The sequence below is a fragment of the Lineus longissimus genome, chromosome 4 (assembly GCF_910592395.1).
Source record: "Lineus longissimus chromosome 4, tnLinLong1.2, whole genome shotgun sequence".
In the NCBI taxonomy this organism is placed as follows: domain Eukaryota; kingdom Metazoa; phylum Nemertea; class Pilidiophora; order Heteronemertea; family Lineidae; genus Lineus; species Lineus longissimus.
The window spans coordinates 189612-208391 of NC_088311.1; the positions used below are offsets into that span (position 1 = coordinate 189612).

Below are 18780 nucleotides of genomic sequence, written 5' to 3' on the forward strand. Positions count from 1 at the left end.
GGCAGACGCTGGTGGGGGCTAATTCCAGGACTTAAGATGGGGGTAAACTGTCCCACCCACGGTGGCAACAAAACATGGCGGTCGCCCTGAGAATCATGTTTATGTTGTCCAAATCCAGCCTTGAGCAATTTTCCATCTCTGGAACCCTCGACCCAAAATTCTTGATATCTCGAGCCCTGGGCGCTCTCAGCCAAACTCCACACGGCCGCCGCCCTGGCCACATAGCCGCAAAACAGCGGATACGGAAATAGAACAATTATGTACCCGTCCCATAGTTCCCTGTTGTCAACACGCAACATGGCCGTTGTCAGATTTCTACGAAAATACACGGGGGAAAAGTCATCATTACAGCTCATCGAAGGCTTCAAATCGATGGGAAGCTGCACAAACTAACAGGTTATCAAATCAGCTTAGTAATAAGGTCGACGTTGGGCGTCAGAAGTTTGCCAGGGACGTGAAAACTCGAATTCCCAGCTGATGGGACGGGTGTTGCCTTGCATGCACTACACTGCAGATACACTATAGGCCTACAGTATAGTACATGTATACATGCTGTCATGGATGGCTTATTGTATACACATGACATAGGCCTACATGCAGTTGATAAGCGTTGATAAGACACCATGCTTACTCATTCATTGAGGGCTGAATAAGGAAGCCTAGGCTGACCTTTACACCCTGTGGTTACTGCACTGTACTGTGAAAATTGCATCACTCAGGAACATCGAAAGTGCCATGCACGTGCCTGTTCTTGAACTTGACAACTACGACTTGAGTTGAGGGCTGATGACCAGAAACACAATTTTTAATTCATGGCGTGGCTGGCAGGTCAACGTCAGGAAAGATATCACGCCAAACACAGTGGTGGGGGCCAGCATTTCCATGACCTAGTACTTGTAGCTACAGCCGGCCGGTACAGTGGAGAAATCACATGAAAAATGGCCAGGGCTGTGACACATGCTGACATGGCACTCGATAACCAGCCTGAAAAACTTTGAAAGAATGAGGAAACATGAAGGTATCATAGACAAGACCCGTTGACAGCACTAGCAGGTGAAATCACAGTACTCTAAGTTGCTGGTTACCTCGTTATTAGCTGTCCACATCTACAGTCATCTGACATTGTGGAGGCCGTTGTCATTAAGAGCCACAACAAACCAGACGTCAACAAGATCATGTCATACATAATCCAAAACAATGTTTCAATATCATGAATATGGAACAGTTTCAGAATTTAAATCTCCAAAATAGGTCACTCAGCAGACCACAAGTACAGCTTCTTGCCAAAATCTTGTGACCAGAAATAATTGAATTGGCGATGGAGGGGGGAGAGTCAGTGATATAAGTATTGTATAGCTTTATTTGGAATGAAACCTTGAACTGAGGTCATCACCTTGAGCTAAAAGAGACAAAGTGCAAGTTGTCCAATCTTCCCAAATCTCTTGCTTTTAAGGTCAATTAAGTCGGGATTAATTCAGTCCGAAGTTGATACGTACCATCTAGAAGATCTTTACTGAACTCTGTTATCAGCTTTTGTTTTAAGTTGGTGAAATAATCCAAATTTGAGCAAGCTTTCCCTTCCACACCCTTCCCCATGAATGTCCAGTTTACACTGGCCACTGCACTCCAATGTACTAAAAGTGACCAGTAGTTGTAGGTTATGTAAGACAGCTAAACTTTGTGGAAAGGTTGACATTGTCTTGTGTTGTGCTAAACAATGGTGTCAGATCTGACACCAAGCTCAGGCTGGCCAGCTGGTGTTCCGTTATGAATGATTGAATAACTTTGTTATTTGTTTAATTTCAATTGGATCTTAATAATCTGTAGTAATTGAAGTAGGCTCAAAGATGTGGTTGGTTGGATTTCTTTGTTTTCAAAACAGCTTAAATGCTATCCAAGGGATTATAACTATTATATCATGAATAAGATACTCTCAAGAAGATTGAGCTCAACTGAAACAAAAACACTTTGAGGACCTCCTCTATTCATAGTCAAACATATCAATATAAATTGGTGTCACTGTCAACGCTAAACATGATCTCCATCATCAAGACTAATTCAAGTCTCCTCTCCCTCTCCCATCTTAAGGCTGTGCCTCTAGATCCAGGCCTCCATGTTGTCTTAGTGAAGATGAGCTTGAACTTCACAATGACTCGGTGAAGGGGTGCATGTGCTCATCCAAAAACACTGATCAGTATCAAAGTTACGTTTTCTTCATCATAAACCATCATTTTGGGGACCAAATGAAATTCTCATGGCGTAACTTTTATTTTGACTGTCCTGGCCCTATCTGTCATTATCTGTCATTATCTGTAAACAAGGCAAATTTTGTTGACCAGTTAGATAATAATTGAGATCTTCTTGAGATATGATTTGATATCGACATACTGATCTACATGTGTCATTCAGCCTCTTCTGGTTGACTGTCAGATCAGGACGAGCCCATAACCTGCATATCTCATTGGACCAAGGTTTCATTTGCTATCCACAGATCGATATTCTCCAATCGTTTAGTTGACCTTTCCACAAAATCGAGTGCAACAAGAGCTTATTTGAAACGAGTAGATGACCTAGGTTATCAGATATTGTCATGTACCAGATGGTTTGTGACATCTCGTTAAGTTATATTAACAAAAACCGTGACCTGTCATTTCTGAGAAGTGGTGAAATCCGTTTATAAGTGTTTGTTTTGATTGATAAGAAGACAGCTCTGATACTAAAACTTCAAAGATTTACCAACTTGCCCAATATTCATAGGTTATGCAAACCCTCACTGTACTATGGAGCCAGGATATCAGTGAATCAGTCATTATAATGGACGTTCTTTCTTCCCTGTGTTCCAGCAGATAGTTTACAGAAATTGATTGTTGTTAGGGTCTGTTATCCCCTCTCTCATCTGCCAGCTTTTCAAACTCCAATACGGCAACTGCCAAACCCAGCCAGAAATGTGAGATTGTTGTCTTTTGGTGAACGGCTGAACTGCGTGTGAAGAAATTGGCCAGGTTGAATTATTCATTCACTGAACTCATTCTTGTGACGTTTGCTCAATCTTAGCAACATTGACTGAGGCAATGGGCCATCTGGCCATTCTTAGCAACAGTTCCTGACATTGTATGATATGGTTATGAACAAATTCAAAATTCAACTCTGAAAGATGAAAAAATTTCCAAGTCCAAATCTTTTTTTTTTACTTTTTGTCTTCAAAAAGTGATGCTCATGTTTCTCAAACTCTTTGAGTCTTCTCATCTCCTCGGTATTTTCTCTTCAGGTTTGAGCCATGTCGGGGGAGTTTCTTCTCACGCGCGAACTGAGCGATGACAGGACGAGCATCCAAGATGTCATCGTTGAGGAAGACCATGAACAAGCCGACCCGCCCAAAATCATGGACAGTCTCCGCAACTCGGAGGACGAAGTCTTCTACATTGAAGAACTAAAACATCCACGTCCAATCCCAATGCGTAAATTTGGTGATATTGACCCACCGCGTTTACACCAGCGGAAAGATTCAGCATACATGTATTTCATGGACCGTTACAACCTGAACGACTTTCTCTCATATTTCCCACCAAATTTCACAATGGATCGTTTCAAGTCCTTGACTGATGAAGATTTACAGAACTTTAAGATTCATGATTCTATGGATAGAGAGAGGCTGATGGTGGCTGTGTTTCGGGCGAAACGGGAATTCGACAATGTCACAGATGAGGAACTTGATTACTTGGTAAGTGGAATATCGGATTAGTTAATAGAACTAAAGCACATTTGTAGTGTTAGATCTTGAGGTAGTCTCATTCTCTGAAGAAAGCATATTGAATGCTTGCCTGAACTGAACCAGCCTGTCACTGTCAGGTGCTAGAAGGCGGCCAGTCCTTGCCTGAACTGAACCAGCCTGTCACTGTCAGGTGCTAGAAGGCGGCCAGTCCTTGCCTGAACTGAACCAGCCTGTCACTGTCGGGTGCTAGAAGGCGGCCAGTCCTTGCCTGAACTGAACCAGCCTGTCACTGTCAGGTGCTAGAAGGCGGCCAGTCCTTGCCTGAACTGAACCAGCCTGTCACTGTCAGGTGCTAGAAGGCGGCCAGTCCTTGCCTGAACTGAACCAGCCTGTCACTGTCAGGTGCTAGAAGGCGGCCAGTCCTTGCCTGAACTGAACCAGCCTGTCACTGTCGGGTGCTAGAAGGCGGCCAGTCCTTGCCTGAACTGAACCAGCCTGTCACTGTCGGGTGCTAGAAGGCGGCCAGTCCTTGCCTGAACTGAACCAGCCTGTCACTGTCAGGTGCTAGAAGGCGGCCAGTCCTTGCCTGAACTGAACCAGCCTGTCACTGTCGGGTGCTAGAAGGCGGCCAGTCCTTGCCTGAACTGAACCAGCCTGTCACTGTCAGGTGCTAGAAGGCGGCCAGTCCTTGCCTGAACTGAACCAGCCTGTGACTGTCAGGTGCTAGAAGGCGGCCAGTCCTTGCCTGAACTGAACCAGCCTGTCACTGTCGGGTGCTAGAAGGCGGCCAGTCCTTGCCTGAACTGAACCAGCCTGTGACTGTCAGGTGCTAGAAGGCGGCCAGTCCTTGCCTGAACTGAACCAGCCTGTGACTGTCAGGTGCTAGAAGGCGGCCAGTCCTTGCCTGAACTGAACCAGCCTGTCACTGTCGGGTGCTAGAAGGCGGCCAGTCCTTGCCTGGGGCATGTTGTGATCACATCTGCCAATCATAAACTGTTTCAAGTCAGATTGTCATCCTCTGTCCTGGATGGAGAAAAGCAAGTAGGGTTAAGTGCTTTGCTCAAGGACACAAAGACAAAGCAGCAGTGATCCTTCCCAGAGTTGAACCCACGACCTCAAGATTATGACAAACCTGGTGCTTTGACCACTATCCCACTGATCTCCCCCAAAAATTCACAGATTTCCTATTCTGCTTTTAACAAGATAAATGCGGATTGAACAGTTTAAAAACGCTGATCAGATAATGCTCGACTATGGTAGTAATACAGTAGCCACTCTTGGAGTCTGACTCTATCTTTAGACATCTTTATTTGAAATGTTGAGAAGTACTTCAGGCAATCGCAAACTTCTTGGCTGACATTTAGAGAAACACGCATTCATGACATTAGTGAATAGAATATCATGTTTCAAAGTTCTGTTGAATAGAACTTTGTGTGAGCTATTTCTTTGACAAGTTGGAAGATCGAATAAGAAATAACCGTCCAATCATGAGACGTTCAATGAAGTGAATACATGATATCTTTCCAGTGCCCACATGTAGATCATGCTAGGCTTGACTAATCATCGTACTCAACCTAGTGTCCACCAGTGTATTGAAACCTCACATCAGTTGCCATTCAAAATGCATGGCTGATTTCTCAGCACATGTAGTCTATATACAAGATCAACAGCTTTTATAATAACAGTTTCTCTTGGTACAAATGCTAGTTCGTTGTCAATGAATAAGACAAAACAAGAAAATCATCCTTTTGAGGAACTGTAAATTGATGGCCTTTCTTTTGCATGTCCTGTGTTTCTCTTGTGCTGGAAATCTAGGGCTGACTATGCAGATTCCACAACAGAAGTTGCTTCACAGACTGTTGTAAACCTTCTCTTGCCTCTACATATACAGACAAAGGACAGATAGACTTCAAAGAGCTTCTATCAAGGGACATATCCTCTTGATGAAATCGACATAAGGCATAATGACACATGAATTCTGCCTACTGTTAACCTGCTGTAGTTTGTGAACCTTTCACAACTTTCTCAACGGGGGGACACAGTCGCGAACTTCAGGGGGATCTTATATTTACATGTAGATGGTTTGATCAGCTTTCTATCCTTGGATCACTTTCCTCCCATGTCCTGGCCTCTTCCAACAGCTTCTCCTCCTTACATTATGGCTTTGCTTGTCATGGCCAACAAGCTCATCCATCTTCCTTAGTTCAAGCACATCTAATCCTCGTGTGAGTGGATGATTGGATAAACTGGAGATTAGCTTTCATCATGCTCCGCACATGGCTGTCAACTCGTACACAGGATGGGCTTTATCATGCTCCGTGCACAGTGTTTGTGATGCCATCGTGCTCAGTACATCCTGTGATTAGTCTTATCACATCAAACGTGCATCCAATCATGGATTACCTCACCCGTATTGTCAAAGGAAGCAGGACAAGCTGATGTTAGCTGTGGCTTCAGGCTGTCAAAATGCCCCTGCTACCAGCTTCATACTCCTAGCGGGCGTATGTCCCTGTTTCCATGCAGGGCCCACCAGTTGAGGCATCAGCAAGTCATGTCACATTGACAAGTTTTCATGCACAAAGTTCTTATCTGGCCTTTTGACTACAATATTTTGCTGAATCATGAGTCAAAGGTTCTTCAACATTCAAGTCATGTTCAAATCAAGCCATATTCAGTTTTTTTAATTACATTTCATTGGAGCGTGTCGTTCCCTTGGTTGATTGCATTGATGACTCACGAGTCACCAGCCGTTGCACCTATCTCAGATGAGCAACAGATCATGATTGATTCTGGACCAGCAGCGCGAAGGTGACTCATCGTCTCGTGACGTGGAGAGCAAAACAATTTCACATTGATTACATTTGAGGACATCTTTCATCCTGAAGCAATGAACCTCACCACCACTTAGAACAGACAGATTTGTGAATGGAGTGACCAAGGTTGTCATGAAGAGGGCATAGCTCAGTGCATACTCATTTCAAACTGAGTCATATCTTGGCCATAGATTTAGGAGTTAGGATGAGAAGACCTCATCTATAGTCTGACCCGGTCCAGCTCCACCATATCAACATCTATAGTCTGACCCGGTCCAGCTCCACCATATCAACATCTATAGTCTGACCCGGTCTAGCTCCACCATATCAGCATCTGTAGTCTGACCCGGTCCAGCTCCACCATATCAACATCTATAGTCTGACCCGGTCCAGCTCCACCATATCAGCATCTGTAGTCTGACCCGGTCCAGCTCCACCATATCAACATCTATAGTCTGACCCGGTCCAGCTCCACCATATCAACATCTATAGTCTGACCCGGTCCAGCTCCACCATATCAGCATCTGTAGTCTGACCCGGTCCAGCTCCACCATATCAACATCTGTAGTCTGACCCGGTCCAGCTCCACCATATCAACAGCTGTAGTCTGACCCGGTCCAGCTCCACCATATCAACATCTATAGTCTGACCCGGTGTCCAGCTCCACCATACCAACATCTATAGTCTGACCCGGTCCAGCTCCACCATATCAACATCTATAGTCTGACCCGGTCCAGCTCCACCATATCAACATCTATATTGTCTGACCCGGTCCAGCTCCACCATATCAACATCTGTAGTCTGACCCGGTCCAGCTCCACCATATCAACATCTATAGCCTGACCCGGTCCAGCTCCACCATATCAACATCTATAGTCTGACCCGGTGTCCAGCTCCACCATATCAACATCTATAGTCTGACCCGGTCCAGCTCCACCATATCAACATCTATAGTCTGACCCGGTGTCCAGCTCCACCATATCAACATCTGTAGTCTGACCCGGTCCAGCTCCACCATATCAACATCTGTAGTCTGACCCGGTGTCCAGCTCCACCATATCAACATCTATAGTCTGACCCGGTGTCCAGCTCCACCATATCAACATCTGTAGTCTGACCCGGTCCAGCTCCACCATATCAACATCTATAGTCTGACCCGGTCCAGCTCCACCATCAACATCATGTATTGTTGCTAACATATTGAGCTAATGCCTCTGGAGAACAAGCGGGCATGATGAGTAATGGAAGAAGCGGCATATTTTATGAGATGAAACTGTCAGCGGACGGGATCAGGCGTATCACCACATAAAAGTCTGTGGAGGATGTCCCTGAAAGGTCAAACTTAGATTTCATCGGCTGCAGTATACATATAGGCAGATTCCAAGTTAGAGAAACAAAAAAATATTAATCCGAGAGATATAAAAATTAATGTCAAGCTGTCATGACTGGACATGACTGGGGTTTGAACCAGGGATCTCTGGATTGCTGGTCCGGTGCTCTACCACCTGAGCTATCAAGGATCCTTGGTTAGGCCAACAACTCTCCCCCACATGAGCATTCGGAGTGGCAATTGCCTTTATCATATGATGTTTGATGGACTGTAATAATCAGTGTGTTTCAGGTCTATTGGAGATACGATCCCACTCTTGGGGACCTCTGTATATGCAGCCCGAGCTGCTGTTATTCTGCCTGTTGGTTCTGTTTGTGTTTCACCAAGCCATTACAACATTACTAACTGCCAACTCTCATCTTTAGCTTGATATGGTAACACAGCCAAGTGTTTGAATGTCAGACACATATCATTTCTTTGGTAGATACTGCATACTGTCAAACACATTACCGAAACATTGGTGTATGTAGCAACCTTTGTACCTCTCCATTCAAACATTGGTGTATGTAGCAACCCTTGTACCTCTCCATTCAAACATTGGTGTATGTAGCAACCCTTGTACCTCTCCATTCAAACATTGGTGTATGTAGCAACCCTTGTACCTCTCCATTCAAACATTGGTGTATGTAGCAACCCTTGTACCTCTCCATTCAAACATTGGTGTATGTACCAACCCTTGTACCTCTCCATTCAAACATTGGTGTCTGTAGCAACCCTTGTACCTCTCCATTCAAACATTGGTGTATGTACCAACCCTTGTACCTCTCCATTCAAACATTGGTGTATGTAGCAACCCTTGTACCTCTCCATTCAAACATTGGTGTATGTACCAACCCTTGTACCTTTCCATTCAAACATTGGTGTCTGTAGCAACCCTTGTACCTCTCCATTCAAACATTGGTGTATGTACCAACCCTTGTACCTTTCCATTCAAACATTGGTGTCTGTAGCAACCCTTGTACCTCTCCATTCAAACATTGGTGTATGTACCAACCCTTGTACCTCTCCATTCAAACATTGGTGTATGTACCAACCCTTGTACCTCTCCATTCAAATGATCTTAAGATATTGGATCTCTTCGACAACAGACAGGAATGTCTTCTAATGAGATTCTTGGCCACGTTGTCCACTTTAACCTTTAGAACGTTATGCTTCAATCTCATGTAAAGAAGTGGATATGAGTGATATTGGTCACGACTAATCAAATGGAAGCTTGGCTATTGTGATACAGCACTTGAGTGGCACACTTGATCCTGTTTTATTAGTACGATAGCTGTTTGACATTTCCGAGGCAGTGATTTTATCCTTATTTTTTTTTGACTGTTTAGTGTTCTCTGGTAATGGTATGTAACGGTTATAATCAGAGAACCTTATACAACAGAGCCAGCCGTGGCCAGCTAACTCCCGAGAGGTTCCTACAACTTGAGACATGGAGTAGAACTTGAGACTTGGTGCACTGCCTCCAGGGTTCACTAATGGTGTCAGTTTGTCTCTGCTGTGCACACAGCTAGAGTTGCCTTATTCTTGGCTAACAAGGGTTATTCTTTGTTATATAACAAGAACTAGAGACAGTCGCTTGTGGAGCTTGGAACTTGATCAAATGTCATGTTAACTTGCTGGTTGAGTGACAAAAGTGACAAGAATAGCGCTGTGGCTCTCATAGACCATCAGTTGTGCTTCGAAACAGTTATAAGCTACACCCGTGCCAAATTTGGTTGGATTTCGGGGATAGTTGATAGACTTCTGTTGTCCTTGTTGACCGTACACCATCACTTTGCCCAGTCCCTACTGATGCTGCTGTCTATCAGATCCCGGCTGTGTACTAAGGTCAACTGATATCAAATGAAGGCCCTGAAAGGATTCCATAGGAAAGACGCCTTGTTATTGTCTACTGTTTCTTTGAGAATAAAAGTCAAGCTGCTCTCAGAAGTTCAAACTCTTCTTATTACATTAAAGTCACCTTGTTTGATGTTTGAAAGGTTACGTTTCATTCATTGTGACCTTTAGGTGGCTCGAGGACCCTGGGGTAACTCTTTCCTGTTACAAATACAAGATTCCCTCATGCTTTCTGATTCCCTGTTCTTTTGTGAGCCAAGCTTCCCTCATGCTTTCTGATTCCCTGTTCTTTTGTTAGCCCAGCTTCCCTCTTGCTTTCTGATTCCCTGTTCTTTTGTGAGCCAAGCTTCCAGATCCATCCATACTTGCTCCCTGTTCTTTTGTTAGCCCAGCTTCCCTCATGCTATGGCCAATGGAAACCCTATAGCTAAAGCTGACCTGGGGCGAATGAGAGGTGCACGGCTTGTTATGCTGCGGCCTCGTGTGAAGGAGAAGGGCTGCCATTTGATTTCAGCTGGCTATCAGAACATCTTGGGAAGTCAATATGAAGCCACTTTACCTGTATATCTTCTGTGACTCTTTTTTCTGTGGATAAATGTGGCCTGCTATGTTATATCTGTAGTTACTCCCACATCTGCTGTCTTCTTATCAAGCACCCCATTCCTTCCAAGTTGTTGCTTATTCCTGGCACCTCTGGTTGAGAGGGGATCTGCTGGCAGAGCAGTGCTAGTAACAGAGCCAGCAAACTAAATCCCAACAATGCAAGTTGAGCCTGTCCAGATGACATCATCACAGAAATGTTTGCTGGTCCATAAGTTTCAGCAGGTCGTCAACTATGCCTCGAACTGGTACCACTATTGCCACTTGAATGCCTGCTCGCTGTCGTCTGCTTACAGTTTTCATGAGCTCATTCATCATTGCCTCCATATGAATCAAGAGTCATCAGTCGGTGGCCCAATCTGCCTGTTGATGATCAGTCGAGTGGGTGGAACTCTTAAAGGTGTCTTGGTCTTTGTGGAGGGCGATCATTCCAAAAACATAGATGCTGGTATTGACATATCGGATTACATAGGAACTGGATCTTCCTTGACGATTCAGTGTAGGATGTAGACTAATAGCCTTTGGTGCTGAGAAATTTCTTCTGTGAAACATGTCAAAGAGAGTCGCGAAGTCTCTTTGGCTGAGGAAGTGCTTTAGATGTTAGGGTGTTGGTCACAAGTGTAACCATGTGTGTGAAACGTACTGTCTAGATTTATCATCATTATTCATGCTCACCCCTGGTCTTTTATCTGAGATACCATCTCCTGGATAGCCAGCTACGACACACAGGGTCCGACTTGGTTTCCTCTTGGCATTTGGTCCTATTACATTTGAGAAATTGATTTGTGCTGTGCGCCACCAAAATCTGAATACGTATCATAACATGTTCAATATCTTTGAGATAACTAGAGCCGTCACTTCTGACATCAGGACACCCCAAATGGATATCTAATTGCATGGATATCATTATTGATTTGGCAGAGATTACCCGAGCCCTTACTTCCGAGACTGTCTATGGATAAGTGATAGTCTCCTCTTTCTAGACATTTACTCCTGTAAAACGGAAGAAGTCAAGACTCATTGGACTTGCCTTTGTAGCGTAATCATTGCTCAAGACCCCTTCCTCAAATTGTGCACATTCCGGACACAAAATCATCTACATATCTCATATATCACATCACGTCTCGCTTGTGTGAGAAATCAATTGGATTACACGATGTGTTGTCAACTTTGCCTTTACCCGATGAATGTTTGGCTCGGGTCAATCACTTCAGTGCTTGCCGGAATATTTCAATGTACTGTTGTAACAAGTTGATTGTCTATTACTGGTATTATAGTCTGGAAACTCGAACATCACATCAGAATGGACCGTTTTTCTCTCGAAAGCAATCACTCTTGAGAATTGCTATGTGTTTTTATGAGATCATCATGATGCTAGCCGTCAGCTATTAGAAGCGTTGATGCTGGTAGTGGAACTCTCCTAGTGTAGAGATGGGAAGCAGGAGAGAAGGATATCAGAAAGTTGGAACGAGACCAAAATTAGCTTACCTATGTTGTGTTGTCAGTAGCTGCGATACTCATTCATCAGCGAGATGTAAGGCAAGCAGGTTAATCTGGTGATTGTTTGAGAAAGGGCTATGTTCGCTTCAGTCTTTCGGTGATATATTCTATGCACTCAGGACTTGCTTTTTGAAGGAGTGCTAGACCTGATGACCATGGTCCATTCTGGAATTCATCCTTTTGAATTGTTGCTCAAGAAAGGATTTGGAGTTTGTCTGAGTTAAGGCTTTTCGACTTGAAAGATGTGATTATAACCAAGGTTAATGATTATAACTGGTGAAAGTCATCATACCTTATGACAATGTGTTTTACATGCTGATGCTCAATCTTGTTAGGATTTATAGCAGGATGGTGCTGCACAGTACCGGTCCTGATATCACACAAACTTGACGACTTGGGTTGTGATCCTCTTCAAGGAGACCATGGCAGGACTGATATTTCTCAACAGAAGGAGAGGGGTAAATATGCTATTTTAGACTCTGTGTGTGATCATCCCAGTACCTTGACATTCTCATCCATGCCTAACTGCAGCACTCATTATCACCTTTCTGTGACCATTTAACTTCTTGCTCAGGAGTAAGTGTCATTTACACCATGATGCAGCAACATCTCTGTCTTGACGTGGGGTGGGTCACAGCACTCAGTGGTCCAGAAAAAGTGATATTTCAGTTGAGTGTGGTGCTGTAGTTGAGCCTTGCACAAGAACAGCAAGACCTGTATCCAACCTCCAAGTGTGTCCCAATTCCTCTTATGAACAGTCTTCACCAAAGGCAATACTATCATAAGAATATGTAACATTCAGCTTTGGTCTCTTATATTGAGATTATTATTTGATAGTTAATGGGCAGCTCATATTGTGGACCTCTCTTCATCAAGGACGCCGCCTCAATTTGGGGCCACTTGATTTCTCTGGGGCCTGGCAATCTGCTCTGCAAGAGTTATCCGGGTAATGGATTCGGATTGAATAGTTGTCACTCTTGAGGATGAAGCTTTGCTTTGACTGATGGGATACAACATGCACTTGCATCATGTTACATGGTTTCACTAGATGGCCTACATTTTTCAGCGTAGCTAATCTTTGTGAAAGAAATATTTGGACTTAGAAAATTTTTCCTCCTTCAGTTTTGAATTTTTTGTCTTTCAGAGTTGAATTTTTTCCAAAGTTCAAAATTCTGAAAAATTTTCAAAGCCAAAAATTTTTGGGGCCAGTGATGTTTCTTCATTTTGTGCAGAAAAAAAAACAAGTGAAAAAAATATTCGGACTTGAAAATTTTTTTCATCTGCAGCATGACAAATTTGATGCCTGACATAATGCCAATCCCATGATTTCTTGCTGTCGGTACCCAGCATGTCTAACACTGACAGGGCTGAATGATGAAAAAAACAGGGATAAATTGATTCTTAGTTGTCATAGCGGGGTGGTCGTGTTACCAGGGTGGTCGCCGACCGGGGTTCCACTGTACATAGTACAGTCACTAGCCCTACGACTAGATTAGCCCTTACAGTAGGCTTGTATTTGCCATTCTCCTGAGGCCAATAGATCAGTCTACATGAGACTGCACCCATTTTCCTCCACTCTCCATCATTATAAAGCACAGGCTAATGATCCCATAGCTTCTGCCTGAAACCCATACTTAACAAGTCAATTTGATTTAGTGGTCTGTGAGACTATGATGATGGCGTAACCCTGTATGCACTTGTTGATCATTTCCACCTGAATCCAAGCCAATCCAAGTAATCTGTGCATTATGTAAGCGCTGTGTTATTGAGTAAATCATACAAAGGTTACCAAAGCATGGTACTGACTCAATAAAGATTGGACACTGCTGCACTGGTTGTGTATAATAAGTCATCGACCAGTTGTCAGACACTGTGAAACTTTAAGTCATTTCATATGAAATTAAGTTGAAAAGAGCTAGGTTAGTTTCCAATTGTAATGGCAGATGTGAGCTCTGATCAAGAACAAACCCATCACTCTGCCTGCTTATTGAAAAGAAGGCAATACGGATTGTTGATGTGATGCTCTCAGTAAAGAGTAAAGAAGATTATAGATTTCCGGTGGCTGTCATCTCTATGTGCTCTCTTATTGCCAAGAGAGGCAGATCATCTGATATGAATGCTCAGCCACTGTGCATAGAATTAGAACAGGTCGATGAAGGCTTTGTGATATGGAATCAATGATTCCATACCCTGTTCTGGTTGACTATGGACTTGAGTAGCCAGCCAAGGGCAGATCTACTGAAACAAACAATGTCTCAGTAGTGTAACAACCCCCTTCCTTCTCACTTCAATCTGCACACCTTGCCTCTGGTTCTGCCTGCTTGGCCAGTCTGCCATAGCAATGTCTGTCTGACATCCAATGGTACACAAGTGCTGTATGGTAGCTGTGATCAGCAACTTCTTTGAAGACCATCCAAGAGTATTTTTGGGTTAAACCTATTAGAAGTCTACATGTGAGCCCATGGTGTGATCAATTGGTTGACATTAGCATTTGTAGCCGGGTCGCTATGATCCAGTCGTGCAATATGGTATTCATGAATGCGCTAACCTTGTTATGGTTATTGACCCAGCGCCAGTCTCCTCCAGTTATGGTGCAATGTTTGGACATGTAGTGCCTGTGTTGATACAGACTGCGATGGGATTGTCTAGGCTATTAACTTAGTTCGGCTGGGACTGCTTTGAGGAGGTCGCTAGAAGACAGGATGTTGGCTCTGCCTCAATATGAGCTAAACCCTGCAAGAAAGTGTCTAGGGCAACTCTCTTTCTCCGATGACTGCTTTGATAGTGGGGAGGGTTGGTTTTGTGTCCTGTTTACTGAAAGCTAGTATGAGGGCAGTAAGGCATGCCTTGACAACCCATCAACAGCTTCCTTGTAAGAAATGCTAGACTTGTAAGTAAGAAGGAACGGTGAGGAACAACCTGAGAATGGGGTGATGTTGTTTGTAACTGTTTACCCACCTGATGAGTCTGCTATCAGATGGTGAACTCATTATTCAGCTTTTTACAAACAATAGGTTATTGGAGTACTCGGAGGGGAAGCCAGGCAAGTTGACTTTGCTGCAGCTCATGTAACAAGCTTTGTAACTGCTCCATGAAATACAACCAGAAGCCAGGCAAGTTGTCTTTGCTGCAGCTCATGTAACAAGCTTTGTAACTGCTCCATGAAATACAACCAGAAGCCAGGCAAGTTGACTTTGCTGCAGCTCATGTAACAAGCTTTGTAACTGCTCCATGAAATACAACCAGAAGCCAGGCAAGTTGACTTTGCTGCAGCTCATGTAACAAGCTTTGTAACTGCTCCATGAAATACAACCAGAAGCCAGGCAAGTTGTCTTTGCTGCAGCTCATGTAACAAGCTTTGTAACTGCTCCATGAAATACAACCAGAAGCCAGGCAAGTTGACTTTGCTGCAGCTCATGTAACAAGCTTTGTAACTGCTCCATGAAATACAGCCAGAAGCCAGGCAAGTTGTCTTTGCTGCAGCTCATGTAACAAGCTTTGTAACTGCTCCATGAAATACAACCAGAAGCCAGGCAAGTTGTCTTTGCTGCAGCTCATGTAACAAGCTTTGTAACTGCTCCATGAAATACAACCAGAAGCCAGGCAAGTTGACTTTGCTGCAGCTCATGTAACAAGCTTTGTAACTGCTCCATGAAATACAACCAGAAGCCAGGCAAGTTGTCTTTGCTGCAGCTCATGTAACAAGCTTTGTAACTGCTCCATGAAATACAACCAGAAGCCAGGCAAGTTGACTTTGCTGCAGCTCATGTAACAAGCTTTGTAACTGCTCCATGAAATACAACCAGAAGCCAGGCAAGTTGACTTTGCTGCAGCTCATGTAACAAGCTTTGTAACTGCTCCATGAAATACAACCAGAAGCCAGGCAAGTTGACTTTGCTGCAGCTCATGTAACAAGCTTTGTAACTGCTCCATGAAATACAACCAGAAGCCAGGCAAGTTGACTTTGCTGCAGCTCATGTAACAAGCTTTGTAACTGCTCCATGAAATACAACCAGAAGCCAGGCAAGTTGACTTTGCTGCAGCTCATGTAACAAGCTTTGTAACTGCTCCATGAAATACAACCAGAAGCCAGGCAAGTTGTCTTTGCTGCAGCTCATGTAACAAGCTTTGTAACTGCTCCATGAAATACAACCAGAAGCCAGGCAAGTTGACTTTGCTGCAGCTCATGTAACAAGCTTTGTAACTGCTCCATGAAATACAACCAGAAGCCAGGCAAGTTGTCTTTGCTGCAGCTCATGTAACAAGCTTTGTAACTGCTCCATGAAATACAACCAGAAGCCAGGCAAGTTGACTTTGCTGCAGCTCATGTAACAAGCTTTGTAACTGCTCCATGAAATACAACCAGAAGCCAGGCAAGTTGTCTTTGCTGCAGCTCATGTAACAAGCTTTGTAACTGCTCCATGAAATACAACCAGAAGCCAGGCAAGTTGACTTTGCTGCAGCTCATGTAACAAGCTTTGTAACTGCTCCATGAAATACAACCAGAAGCCAGGCAAGTTGACTTTGCTGCAGCTCATGTAACAAGCTTTGTAACTGCTCCATGAAATACAACCAGAAGCCAGGCAAGTTGTCTTTGCTGCAGCTCATGTAACAAGCTTTGTAACTGCTCCATGAAATACAACCAGAAGCCAGGCAAGTTGACTTTGCTGCAGCTCATGTAACAAGCTTTGTAACTGCTCCATGAAATACAACCAGAAGCCAGGCAAGTTGACTTTGCTGCAGCTCATGTAACAAGCTTTGTAACTGCTCCATGAAATACAACCAGAAGCCAGGCAAGTTGACTTTGCTGCAGCTCATGTAACAAGCTTTGTAACTGCTCCATGAAATACAACCAGAAGCCAGGCAAGTTGACTTTGCTGCAGCTCATGTAACAAGCTTTGTAACTGCTCCATGAAATACAGCCAGAAGCCAGGCAAGTTGTCTTTGCTGCAGCTCATGTAACAAGCTTTGTAACTGCTCCATGAAATACAACCAGAAGCCAGGCAAGTTGACTTTGCTGCAGCTCATGTAACAAGCTTTGTAACTGCTCCATGAAATACAGCCAGAAGCCAGGCAAGTTGTCTTTGCTGCAGCTCATGTAACAAGCTTTGTAACTGCTCCATGAAATACAACCAGAAGCCAGGCAAGTTGACTTTGCTGCAGCTCATGTAACAAGCTTTGTAACTGCTCCATGAAATACAGCCAGAAGCCAGGCAAGTTGTCTTTGCTGCAGCTCATGTAACAAGCTTTGTAACTGCTCCATGAAATACAACCAGAAGCCAGGCAAGTTGACTTTGCTGCAGCTCATGTAACAAGCTTTGTAACTGCTCCATGAAATACAGCCAGAAGCCAGGCAAGTTGTCTTTGCTGCAGCTCATGTAACAAGCTTTGTAACTGCTCCATGAAATACAACCAGAAGCCAGGCAAGTTGACTTTGCTGCAGCTCATGTAACAAGCTTTGTAACTGCTCCATGAAATACAGCCAGAAGCCAGGCAAGTTGTCTTTGCTGCAGCTCATGTAACAAGCTTTGTAACTGCTCCATGAAATACAACCAGAAGCCAGGCAAGTTGACTTTGCTGCAGCTCATGTAACAAGCTTTGTAACTGCTCCATGAAATACAACCAGAAGCCAGGCAAGTTGACTTTGCTGCAGCTCATGTAACAAGCTTTGTAACTGCTCCATGAAATACAACCAGAAGCCAGGCAAGTTGACTTTGCTGCAGCTCATGTAACAAGCTTTGTAACTGCTCCATGAAATACAGCCAGAAGCCAGGCAAGTTGTCTTTGCTGCAGCTCATGTAACAAGCTTTGTAACTGCTCCATGAAATACAACCAGAAGCCAGGCAAGTTGACTTTGCTGCAGCTCATGTAACAAGCTTTGTAACTGCTCCATGAAATACAACCAGAAGCCAGGCAAGTTGACTTTGCTGCAGCTCATGTAACAAGCTTTGTAACTGCTCCATGAAATACAACCAGAAGCCAGGCAAGTTGTCTTTGCTGCAGCTCATGTAACAAGCTTTGTAACTGCTCCATGAAATACAACCAGAAGCCAGGCAAGTTGACTTTGCTGCAGCTCATGTAACAAGCTTTGTAACTGTTCCATGAAATACAACCAGAAGCCAGGCAAGTTGTCTTTGCTGCAGCTCATGTAACAAGCTTCGTAACTGCTCCATGAAATACAACCAGAAGCCAGGCAAGTTGTCTTTGCTGCAGCTCATGTAACAAGCTTTGTAACTGCTCCATGAAATACAACCAGAAGCCAGGCAAGTTGACTTTGCTGCAGCTCATGTAACAAGCTTCGTAACTGCTCCATGAAATACAACCAGAAGCCAGGCAAGTTGTCTTTGCTGCAGCTCATGTAACAAGCTTTGTAACTGCTCCATGAAATACAACCAGAAGCCAGGCAAGTTGACTTTGCTGCAGCTCATGTAACAAGCTTTGTAACTGCTCCATGAAATACAACCAGAAGCCAGGCAAGTTGACTTTGCTGCAGCTCATGTAACAAGCTTTGTAACTGCTCCATGAAATACAACCAGAAGCCAGGCAAGTTGACTTTGCTGCAGCTCATGTAACAAGCTTTGTAACTGCTCCATGAAATACAACCAGAAGCCAGGCAAGTTGACTTTGCTGCAGCTCATGTAACAAGCTTTGTAACTGCTCCATGAAATACAACCAGAAGCCAGGCAAGTTGACTTTGCTGCAGCTCATGTAACAAGCTTTGTAACTGCTCCATGAAATACAACCAGAAGCCAGGCAAGTTGACTTTGCTGCAGCTCATGTAACAAGCTTTGTAACTGCTCCATGAAATACAACCAGAAGCCAGGCAAGTTGACTTTGCTGCAGCTCATGTAACAAGCTTTGTAACTGCTCCATGAAATACAACCAGAAGCTAGGCAAGTTGACTTTGCTGCAGCTCATGTAACAAGCTT

The 18780-nt window shown here is 44.0% G+C and overlaps 1 protein-coding gene across 7 annotated transcripts in view; it reads left to right on the forward strand.

Moving 5' to 3' along the window:
- Nucleotides 1-286: 286 nt before the first annotated feature.
- Nucleotides 287-18780, forward strand: part of LOC135486361 (microtubule-associated serine/threonine-protein kinase 2-like) — a 123174-nt gene continuing 104680 nt past the window's right edge. For 6 of the 7 annotated variants that reach the window (XM_064769090.1, XM_064769097.1, XM_064769093.1 and 3 more), the window contains exons 1-2: nucleotides 287-396; nucleotides 3269-3721. In XM_064769090.1, coding sequence (XP_064625160.1) covers nucleotides 3278-3721 — 444 coding nt within the window. In that variant the 5' untranslated portion in view covers nucleotides 287-396; nucleotides 3269-3277. Of the gene's footprint in view, nucleotides 397-3268; nucleotides 3722-11920; nucleotides 12310-18780 lie in introns of those variants that run through there. The other variant, XM_064769100.1, reaches the window with a different exon arrangement.